General features: G+C 41.2%; 1 protein-coding gene across 50 annotated transcripts in view; it reads right to left on the bottom strand.

Annotated features, from left to right (window-relative positions):
• PBRM1 (polybromo 1) overlaps nt 1–11,395 on the bottom strand; it is a 137,773-nt gene that overhangs the window by 125,357 nt on the left and 1,021 nt on the right. For 18 of the 50 annotated variants that reach the window (XM_055382643.2, XM_055382617.2, XM_055382637.2 and 15 more), the window contains exons 2-3: nt 6,047–6,199; nt 4,972–5,069 (exon numbers count right to left, since the gene is read on the bottom strand). In XM_055382643.2, the coding sequence (XP_055238618.1) occupies nt 4,972–5,069; nt 6,047–6,184 (236 nt within the window). In that variant the 5' untranslated portion in view covers nt 6,185–6,199. Of the gene's footprint in view, nt 1–4,971; nt 5,070–6,046; nt 6,200–8,153; nt 8,280–8,550; nt 8,693–11,318; nt 11,378–11,395 lie in introns of all 50 variants that reach the window. The other 32 variants (XM_055382638.2, XM_055382628.2, XM_063703489.1 and 29 more) reach the window with 6 other exon arrangements.

Consider the following 11,395-nt stretch of genomic DNA (forward strand, 5'->3'; position numbering starts at 1 on the left):
CTGACCTCAAGTGATCCACCCGCCTCAGCCTCCCAAAGTGATGGGATTACAGGCATGAACCACCGCGCCCAGCCATAAGAACTATTAATTTTTATACTGCCTATGTGAACCAGGTGTTAAAAAACAAAATGAAACAAAAAAATTAAATAATTTAAAAAACATGCTTCACTCTCGGCCAGGTGCAGTGGCTCATGCCTGTAATCCCAGTACTTTGGGAGGCTGAGGCGGGTGGATCACCTGAGGTCAGGAGTTCGAGACCTGCTTGGCCAATATGGCAAAACTCCGTCTCTACTAAAAGTACAAAAAAAATTAGCCAGGCATAGTGGTGTATGCCTGTAATCCCAGCTACTCGGGAGGCTGAGGCAGGACAACTGCTTGAACCCAGGAGGTGGAAGTTGCAGTGAGCCAAGACTGTGCCACTGCACTCCAGCCTGGGCAACAGAGCAGGACTCCATCTCAAAAAAAAAAAAAAAAAAAAAAAAAAAGCTTCTTTCTCAAGGAATTGGAGAAAAGAAGAGCAAACTAAACCCAAAGCTAGCAGTAGATAATAAATAGAAAGGAGGGCCAGTGCAGTAGTTCATGCCTGTAATCCCAGCACTTTGGGAGGATGAGGTGGACAGATCACTTGAGGTCAAGAGTTTAAGACCAGCCTGGGCAACAAAGTGAAACCCTATCTCTACTAAAAATACAAAAATTAGCCAGGCATGGTGGCACATGCCTGTAATCCCAGCTACTTGGAAGGCTGAAGCATAAGAATCACTTGAACCTGGAAGGCAGAGGCTGCAATAAGCCATGATCATGCCACTGCACTCCAGCCTGAGCAACAGAGCAAGACACTGTCTCAAAAAAAAAAAAAATATATATATATAGATATATATATAGAATGCAGATAAACAAAATTAGAGAATAGAAAAACAATTTTAAAAATTAAACAGTTGGTCTTTTTAAAAGATCAACAAAATTGGTAAACACTTAGCTAGATTAACTAAGAAAGAAAGAGCTGAGCACGGTGGCTCACGCCTGTAATGTCAGCACTTTGGAAGGCCAAGGTAGGCGGATCACCTAAGGTCGGGAGTTTGAGACCAGCTGACCAACATAGAGAAACCCTGTCTCTACTAAAAATACAAAATTAGCTGGGTGTGGTGGCGCATGCCTGTAATCCCAGCTACTCGGGAGGCTGGGGCAGGAGAATCGCTTGAACCTGGGAAACGGAGGTTGTGGTGAGCCACAATCGAGATCGCACCACTGCACTCCAGCCTGGTCCGAAACTCCATCTCAAAAAAAAAAAAAAAAAGAGAGAGAGAGGCTGGGTGTGGTGGCTCACACTTGTGATCCTAGCACTTCGGGAGGCCAAAGTAGGAGGATCACTTGAGCCCAGGAGTTTGAGACCAGCCTGGGCAACACAGGGAAACCCTGTCTCTACCAAAAAAAAAAAAAAAAAAAAAAAAATATATATATATATATACACACACACACACACACACACACATATATATCTCCTTACCTAACATTACATACATTATTTTTTAATATGTATGTAGCGTTAGGTAAGAATCCAGCATATTTTTACATATATAAATAAAAAATACGTTACATATACAATATATATATTTTATGTGTTTACTATATACATACACACGTATATATAACATATATATTAGCCAGGTATGGTAGCATCAGGTGAGAGGACTGCTTGAGTCCGGGAGGTTGAGTCTGCACTGAACTGTGATTGCCACTGCACTCCAGCCTGGGTGCCAAAGCAAGATCCTGTCTCAAAAAAAGACAGAAAGGAGGAGGGAGGGAGGGAAGAAGAAAGGGAGAAAAGAGATGCAAATAACTAAAATCATAAAGAGGAGACATTACAACCAATGCCACAAAAATAAAAAGAATTATGAGAGTTCTAGGAAAACACGTATGCCAACAAATTAGATAAACTAGAAGAAATGGATAATTTCCTAGAAACACACATCCTACTAAAGACATACAAAGGCCTGAGTAAACCTATATAACTAGTAAGGAGACTGAATCAGTAGTAAAAAATCTCCCACAAAGAAAATCCCTAGACTGATAGCTTCACTGATGAATTCTAACCATACATTTCAAGAACTAACACCAAGCCTTATGAAACTTTTCCAAAAAATTGAAGAGGCGAGGTCACGTCCTAACTTATTCTATGAAGCTAGCATTACTCTGATACCAAAGCCAGACAAAGATACTACAAGAAAACTACTGATCAATATCCCTTATGAATACTGATGCAAAATTTCTCAATAAAATATTAGCAAACTGAATTCAGCAGGATATTAAAAGGATTATATACCATAACCAAGTGGGATTTATTCCACAGTGAACACGGTGTTGAAGTGGTGAAAGTGGGCATCTCTGTCTTGTTCGTGATCTTAGAGGAAAAGCTTTAAGTATTTTGCCACTGAATATGTTGTTCGCAGTAATCAAAATGTGTGCTACTGGTATAAAAACAGACACAGGGACCAATGGAATAGAATGGAGCCTAGAAATGACCCTCACATACACGGTCAAGCAAATTTTGACAAAGGCGCCAAAATCATTCAATGAGAAAAGCACAGTCTTTTCAACAAACGATGCCGGGAAAACTGGATACACACATATAAAGAATGAAGCGGGATCCTTACCTAAACACTATTTATAAAAATTCAAAATGGATCAAAGGCCTAAATGTAAGAGCTAAAACTATAAAACTCTTAGAGGAAAACCAATACAGTTTGGCTGTATCCCCATTCAAATCTCAGCTTGAATTGTTTTCTCCTAGAATTCCCACATGTTGTGGGAGGGACCCAGAGGGAGGTAACTGAATCATGGAGGCCAGTCTTTCCCATGCTATTCTCGTGATAGTGATTAAGTTGCATGAGATCTGATGGGTTTATTAGGGGTTTCCACTTTTGCTTCTTGCTTATTTTTCTCTTGCCACTGATGTAAGAAGTGCCTTTCACCTCCCACCATGATTCTGAGGCCTCCCCAGCCATATGGAACTGTAAGTTCAGTTAAACCTCTTTTTCTTCCCAGTCTCGGGTATGTCTTTATCAGCAGTGTGAAAACCAACTGATACAGTAAATTGGTACCAGTAGAGTTGGGCGCTGCTGAAAAGATACCCGAAAATGTGGAAGCAACTTTAGAACTGGATAACAGGCAGAGGATGGAACAGTTTGGAGGGCTCAGAAGAAGACAGGAAAATGTGGGAGTTTGGAACTTCCTAGAGACTTGAATGGCTTTGACCAAAAGCCTGATAACAATACGGACAATAAGGTCCAGGCTGAGGTGGTCTCAGATGGAGATGAGGAACTTGCTGGGAATTGGAGTAAAGGTGACTTTTGTTATGTTTTAGCAAAGAGACTGGGGCATTTCGCCCCTGCTCTAGAGATTTGTGGAACTTTGAACTTGAGAAAGATGATTTAGGGTATCTGGCAGAAGAAACTTCTAAGCAGCAAAGCATTCAAGAGGTGAGTTGGGTACTGTTTAAGGCATTCAGTTTTATAAGGGAAGCAGAGCATAAAAGTTTGGAAAATTTGCAGCCTAGTCCTGTCCAAGAGAACCCTGATTAATACAAAAACATAGGGGAAAAGCTTCATGATATTGGACTTGGCATTAATTTCATGGATATGACACCAAAGGCACAGGCAACAAAAGAAAAAGACAACATAAACTTCATGAAAATTAAAACCTTTTGTACATCTAAGGACACCGTACAAAATGAAAAGGCAACCTACAGAATGGCTCTATCACCCAGGCTGGAATACAGTGGCAGGATCTCAGCTCACTGCAACCTCTGCCTCCCAGGTTCAAGCAATTCTCCTGCCTCAGCCTCCCAAATAGCTGGGATTACAAGCGCCCCACCACCATGCTCGGCTTTTTTTTTTTTTTTTTTTTTTTTTGAGATGGAGTTTCACTCTTGTCGCCAAGGCTGGAGTGCAACGGTACGATCTCGGCTCACTGCAACCTCCACCTCCCGGGTTCAAGCAATTCTCCTGCCTCAGTCTTCCAAGTAGCTGGGATTACAGGCGCCCGCCACCAAGCCTGGCTAATTTTTGTATTTTTAGTAGAGGCGGGGTTTCACCACGTTGGCCAGGCTGGTCTCAAACTGCTGACCTCAGCTGATCCACCCGCCTTGGCCTCCCAAAGTGCTAGGATTACAGGAATGAGCCATTGCGCCCAGCCTTGCACCTGGCTAATTTTTGTATTTTTTAGTAGAGACAGGGTTTTGCCATGTTGGCCAGGCTGGTCTCGAACTCCTGGCCTCAGGTGATTTGCCCACCTATAGACCTCCCAAAGTGGTGGGATTACAGGCGTGAGCCACTGCGCCCGGTTGGTACTCTTTTTTAAATATTTATTTTTAAGCAAGCTCTTGCTCCATCACCCAGGTTGGAGTGCAGTGACACTCATGGCTTACTGCAGCCTCAAATTCCCAGGCTCAAACAATCCACCCACCCCAGCCTCCCTAGTAGCTGGGTCTATAGGTGAGCACCACCACACCTGGCTAATTTTTTAAAAAATTTTTTGTAGAGATGGGTCTCACTATGTTGCCCAGGCTGGTCTCAAATTCTTGGCCTCAAGAGATCTTTCCACATAGGTCATTTTTTTTGTTTTTGTTTTTAAGAGACGGGGTCTCATTATGTTGCCCAGGCTGGTGTCAAACTCCTTGGATCAAGCAATTCTCTTGCCTTAGTCTCTCATGTAGCTGGGATTACAAGTGCATGCTCCTGTGCCTGGCTCAAAAAATCAAATAGCTGGGATTATAGGTGCATGTTACTGTGCCTGGCTCAACAGATTTTTAATTTAAAAAAAGCTTCACTACAGCTTGACTACTAAAGACTAAAATTGGACCCCAGTATCATTTAAGCCATTCCTGCCAACAAAAAGCTCAATTTCCAAACACTTTAATACACATGGACTCTGGACCAAATCCCCCCCAACTGTACTGATGTGCTTCCAACTCACCTTCGCTTTGGTGCCCTAATGAAGAGCTCACAGAGAAGTCTGCCCTGTTCATCCTTATAGTCTCGGATGGTATTATAGAGTTCATGGCACACGGCAATCTACACATTAGCAAAGGAGAAAAAAATCACTAAAAAAGTGAACAGAAAGCCAGTGTAGACATAAGAATTATTTTCTACTCTTCAATAAAAGGCAAGTAGAGAAGAAAAATGATGACTCTCAATATTACCAAACATGCTAAAGTCTGAAATATGCTGACAATATGTCTCCTTTCAAACAACTGAGTTGACTAACTTTTTGGTATCTTTCATCAGATTTATGCTCCTGGTGATTTTGTCTTCTAAACTATATCAGTTCATCACTTTCTTGCTTAAAGTCATCCAATTGAAGGGTTTTTTTCTTTTAAACTAAATCAGTTTATCACTCTCTTGCTTAAAGCCATCTGACAGAAGGGTTTATCACTTCACAGAGAATAAAATCTAAACTCCAAACATTGCTTGTGTGGGCCCTACATACTCTGAATGGGTGGAGCTTGCCAGTTTCCTTCTCCTTCCTGACCATCCACTGCTCTGTAACCAAGACACACAAAACTCATCCCTGACCCAACCCCTCTGCACTGGTTCTGTCTGGAACTCTCTTCCAGCGGATTCAGGCCAAAACAGCCCAAATCACCCAAAATTTTCTTCTTAGCACTTACTACTAGCTGAGGATACATTATTCTTTATTCGTTTACTTGTTTACATTCTACTTCCCCCGCCTGGAATCTAAGTTCCATGTGAAAAATGGGCTTGTTTCCCACATGGCTATATCCCAACCATGAGAACAGTGCTTGTCACATGATAGTCACACAGTTATTTGCTGAATTAATATATGATGTAACATACTGAAATTATTCATAAGATCACACTATTACTCTAAGACTTAGCTGAATACATAATGTTCATAAAAGAAAAGACTATCAATCAAGAGAATCTTAAAAAAGTGGAGATGCCTTGCATCGTAACAATTTTACCATTAAAGGGAAGATAGCGGAATTGTGGGAAAAGCAGGCAGAAACCATGTAATCCAAGTTACTCACAGGATCTACAGTTGGAAGATTGGAAAGTCTCCTCCTTTTCCTGCTTGGGCCTGGTGTTGACACAGAATGGTGCCCATCATCAAAGTCCCCGCTGACACTGCTGGAAGGGGAGGTAGCTCTTCTTCTCTTGGAACCCATGGAATCCAACTTCTTCTATAAGAAATAATTAGCCATGTTCTTACATTTAAATAGACTCTGTCACCAAGTCTTCAGCTGGACACCTGCTACCAAACTCCTGGCTCACTTAGGAGGATATTTTAACGTGTTGTAGTTTAACTAGCTATAAGTTTTTTCTTTTTAAGCCCTGGACTTCCTTGTTTTAGTCTTTCACTTACCAGAATGCTATACTTTCAATTTTGATGGGACAAATTCAACAAAAGCATATTCATTTGTATATCACCAATCTTGAATGACTCAACTTCTGGCTCCAAATTTGCCCTAGAGTTTCCCAACCTATATGTAGCAGTACATTAGTGTGCTGAAGGTATTAAGCCTTCAGCCCATGAGGCAGTCAGGCAGGCCTGGGGTACAGAGGCCCCAAGGTATCCACCTCTGGAGTCAGCACCTCATCTGCTTCTCTATGTGCCTTACAATTATGATCATTTGCTAGGTGGGCCATCACGTGGAAAAGAGCAAGAAGCAGAGCCTAGGACAAATGAGTAGTGCAAAAAGGTAAGGGGACAGAGGACAATTAACCTTCTAGCACTTTAGATGTACTCTAAAATTAAAACCCTGAAAATGAATGTTCTCCATTCATTAAAGCAGGATCCACAAGACATATCCCTGGTAAACACTTAATGAGACTTGCTATACCTAGACAGAGGTACAAACCATCCTTTGAAACTCTTCTATTAATTCAAACTAATCACCTGTTAGTGATATGACATACTCTAACACGTACTCTATTTAACTATAACAATTTTAACTGTAACTCTATTTACAACACAAGAAATGCAACCACTGAATGATCTGCTACAGATAGTATATACCCAAGAAAGTCCTGCAATGCTTATATTGCAATACAATCTAACAATACTATCAAATAGTATATTGTGATTTGAAAGGCCTTTTTCTTTCTTTCTTTCTTTTTTACGTGGAGTCTCGCTCTGTCACCAGGCTGGAGTACAGTGGCACGATCTCTGCTCACTGCAACCTCCCTCCGCCTCCCAGTTTCAAGCGATTCTCCTGCCTCAGCCTCCAGAGTATCTGGGACAAAGGCGTGTGCCATCACACCCAGCTAATTTTTGTATTTTTAGTAGAGACGGGGTTTCACCATGTTGGCTAGGATGGTCCCAATCTCTTGACCTCGTGATCCGCCCGTCAAAGGCCTTTTTCTAAAGCTAAAAGAAAAAAAAGATCCCAGTTTCACTCATCAACACTGAAGGTATTGATCCTTCAGCCCCTGAGGTAGTCAGGCAGGCCTGGGGTTCAGAGGCCCCAAGGTATTCACTTCTTGAGTCAGCACCTCATCTGCTTTTCCATGTGCCTTACAATTATGAGGAACCTCATAGAACTAGAGTACCTCATAATTGTAAGGCACATGGAAACACTGAATTTCAGGACACTACGACACCAGCAGCTGAATGATTAGAACAGGAGAACACTGGTTGCCAGCAGTATGGAAAGAAAAGTTGGGGATCTCCAGGAAACAGAAAGAAGGAGCAAAAGAATCACATTTGAAAATCCTAGTGAGCAATTAAGGAAAAAGAGAAGTCTCAGATCTCTTTTTCCAAACTAAAGTCCACATGGTGTTTAAAACAAAATCTACCACGATGATGTTCCTTACTCTAGGCTTCAGTTTGTTATACAGTATTATTAGTTTGAAGTTGGCTAAAAGTAGTTAAAAGCGTCAAAAGGCTTAGCCAAAACTTAGCCAAGTTTTGCTGATTTTTGTTCGTTTTATAAAAAGCTGATCAACAGGACTCAATTCATTAAGATAAATTAAGGACCAATCCCTTTTAAACAATCTATGACAAAGACACAAGTGAATTTGATGAACATAAGGAGGGAATCTTTGTGGAAAGGATAACAAAAATTTAAGAAAGGTGGAAGGAAAAAGTCAAGGAAGGACAGAAAAGGGAAAGGGTGTAGATAATCAGTAATTTACCAGCTTTACCAGAGCACAACCAGCGCCTCGAAAAGCCAGTCTCCTCATTATGTCTGAAAGCCAAGTGAAGCCAGTGGGAGAAGCAAGGGCTTTAGAAGTGCTGATTCAGTGTTAGTATATTCAAAACTGAAAAAGAAGAACAAGGCAGAGAAGGGGGAAATAGAAAAGAAGGGTCAGAAGGAGTAAAAATGAGTACGAATAGATAGAAAACATTCAAATAGAACTGCTAAAGAAAGATAAAGAGAACTGGAGAAAACAGGCATATCAGTTCTCTTGTACCTATCAAACAAACTGCTGCAAAGGCTCAGGCACTAACACTACCTGACAGTTCTTCCATTTTAAAACCAAATGCTTTCATATGTTTAAAGATGTCTCATTGAGGTTCCCCTTTACTCACATTAGGAATGACTGTCAATTCCAGGAATGAAGCATGCCTGCCCAACTGCCCCCTAGTCAATAAGAGCAGAGTTCAATCACAGAGCTGGAATGGAGAGTGAATACATGTGGGAGGCTCACATGTGACACCAAGTGTTGGCAAGCTGGAACAAACCAAGAATGGCTCATGTGAGCAAAAGGTCTGGAAAACACCCTCCCCCACAAAAAAAAAATTCAGAGAAAGAACATTTATTTCCAAAAGTCCTATCTGCATTGGAGACACCATATAAAAATTTGACAAGGTTAAAAAAAAAAAAAAAAGGCCAACTATTTTGGCAGTTCAAAATTACTTTTATAAATAATCCACTGAAAATCAAATGACAAAAAAATACATTATCAGCATGTGTATGTCGTTCGGATGACACAATATCCCAATATCCTTGAATCATTAATTTACTTTGGTAAGATAAGAAAAAGTTTCAACTTAAGGATAGTTTTCAAGTATTTTCTTATCCATGGGACACATTTTAAAATGTATTTTGAAAGTCTGACAAGAAGGGCAATGTTATGAGGTGCGAGAAACAACAGGACCTTTGCTCCTAAGACCAGAATAGGAGTCCTAAGTCTTCCACCTCTGATTATCAGCTTGATGTTGTCTGATTAGTTGATGTAACCTCTCAGATCTGTTTCATCTCTAAAATAAGAACGTAATGCCGGGAGTGGTGGGTCATGCCTGTAATCCCAGCACTTTGGGAGGCCGAGGCCAGTGCATCACTTGGAGTTCGAGACCAGACTGGCCAACGTGGTGAAACCCTGTCTCTACTAAAGAAAAATACAAAAATTTAGCCGGGTGCGGTGGCTCATGTCTGTAATCCCAGCGCTTTGGGAGGCTGAGGCGGATGGATCACCTGAGGTCAGGAGATCAAGACCATCCTGGCTAACACGGTGAAACCCCGTCTCCACTAAAAATACAAAAAAAATCGGCTGGGCGTGGTGGCACGCACCTGTAATCCCAGCTACTCGGGAGACTGAGGCAGGAGAATCGCTTGAACCCGGGAGGCAGAGGTTGCAGTGAGCCGAGATGGCACCACTGCACTCCAGCCTGGACATCAGAGCAAGACTCTGTCTCAAAAAAATAAAAAAATAAAAAATTAGCTCACTGAGGCAGTGCATGCCTGTAAACCCAGTTACTCGGGAGGCTGAAGCATGAGAATTGCTTGAACCCAGGAGGCAGAGGTTGCAGCAAGCCGAGATCATACCACTGCACTCCAGTCTGGGTGACAGAGCGAGACCGTCTCAAGAAAAAAAAAAAACAAAAAACATAAAGTGAAATCAATTCTGCATGTTCCCCAGGCACAGGAACAGCATATTCATTTTTTTGTAGACCTGGTCTTATAGGATAGTATTTGGCATAGGTTATGTGCTCAATTTATCTTTTAATAAATGTATTAAAAGTGCACTTAGGGCCAGGCACAGTGGCTCAGGCCTGTAATCCCAGCAATTTAGGAGGCTGAGGTGGGCAGATCACCTGAGGTCAGGAGTTCAAGACCAGCCTGGCCAACACGGTGAAACCCCGTCTCTATCAAAAATACAAAAAATTATCTAGGCAAGGTGGTGGCATGCACCTGTAATCCCAGGTACTCGAGAGGGTGAGGCACGAGAATTGCTTGAACCAGAGAGGCAGAGATTGCAGTGAGCTGGGATTGCGCCACTGCACTCCAGGCTGGGGGACAGAGTAAGACTCTGTCTCCAAAAAAAACAAAAAAAAAGTGCACTTGAGACCTTCCAAAAAAAAAAAAAAGTTTATTTGTATAGTTTAAAAGGCCTCAGCCAGGCACAGGGGCTCATATCTGTAATCCCAGCACTTGGAGAGGCTGAGGCAGGATGACCACTTGAGGCAGAGAGTTCAAGACCAGACTGGATAACATAGATTGACCTTGTCTCTACAAAAATTAAAATTAGCTGGGTGTGGTGCTGCACATCAGTAATCCCAGCTACTTGGGATGCTGATGTGAGAGGATTGCTTGAGCCTAGGAGCACAAGGCTTCAGTGAGCCATGATCACTTTACTGAACTACAGCCTGGGCAACAAAGTCAGACCTTGTCTCAAAAAAAAAAAAAAAAAAAAAAATGCCTGTAAGCATCCCTTCAGCAATTTTGTCTTTCCATGAAGAGGAAAGACAGATTCCAGAGTTCAATTCCAAGTTTTAAAATGGCCTTGATTACAGTTACAAGTTCAAAAGTCTAACAATCAATAATTTATAGTGGACAGTTAAGAATACTTAATAATGTGCAACTGGGAGAATATCGACTTACTATAGACAAACAGTGTATTTCGACCGTTTATGAACTTTAGCCCTCTCCTGTATTTCTAGTAATATTTAGCAATACAATACATGTTTAAAACAAAATCTTGGAAAACAGGACTCAAAGGAAAAAAAACACCTATAAACCTACTTCCAAGAAAAAAACCACTCTTAACGTTGTCATTCGGTTTTTGGTATTTATGCCTTAGTTACCTATTATTTTTTACCAAAATGTTAACAAACCACATATATTATTCTACAGCCTGTGTTTTAGTGAAGGTTCTTCCAAGTCAGCATTCTTCCTCATGATGTTTGATGACTTGATAGTAATCTATCATATAGATACACCACAATTTACTTATCTTGGGAATTTTGGGAGGACATTAACATTTGAGGTATTTTGTACATTCCCAAAGCCAAAGAAAGCGGTCAAGGCCCTTCCATTCATCCACACATAAACTCTTTATTGTTTTAATTTGAAACACCTCTTCAAAACATATTTTCCAATCTTCCATTTTGGAGCTCAAAATCAAATATGGGCGACCTGTAAGTAATAAAGCAA

Source organism: Gorilla gorilla, chromosome 2, assembly GCF_029281585.2.
Source record: "Gorilla gorilla gorilla isolate KB3781 chromosome 2, NHGRI_mGorGor1-v2.1_pri, whole genome shotgun sequence".
NCBI lineage: Eukaryota > Metazoa > Chordata > Mammalia > Primates > Hominidae > Gorilla > Gorilla gorilla.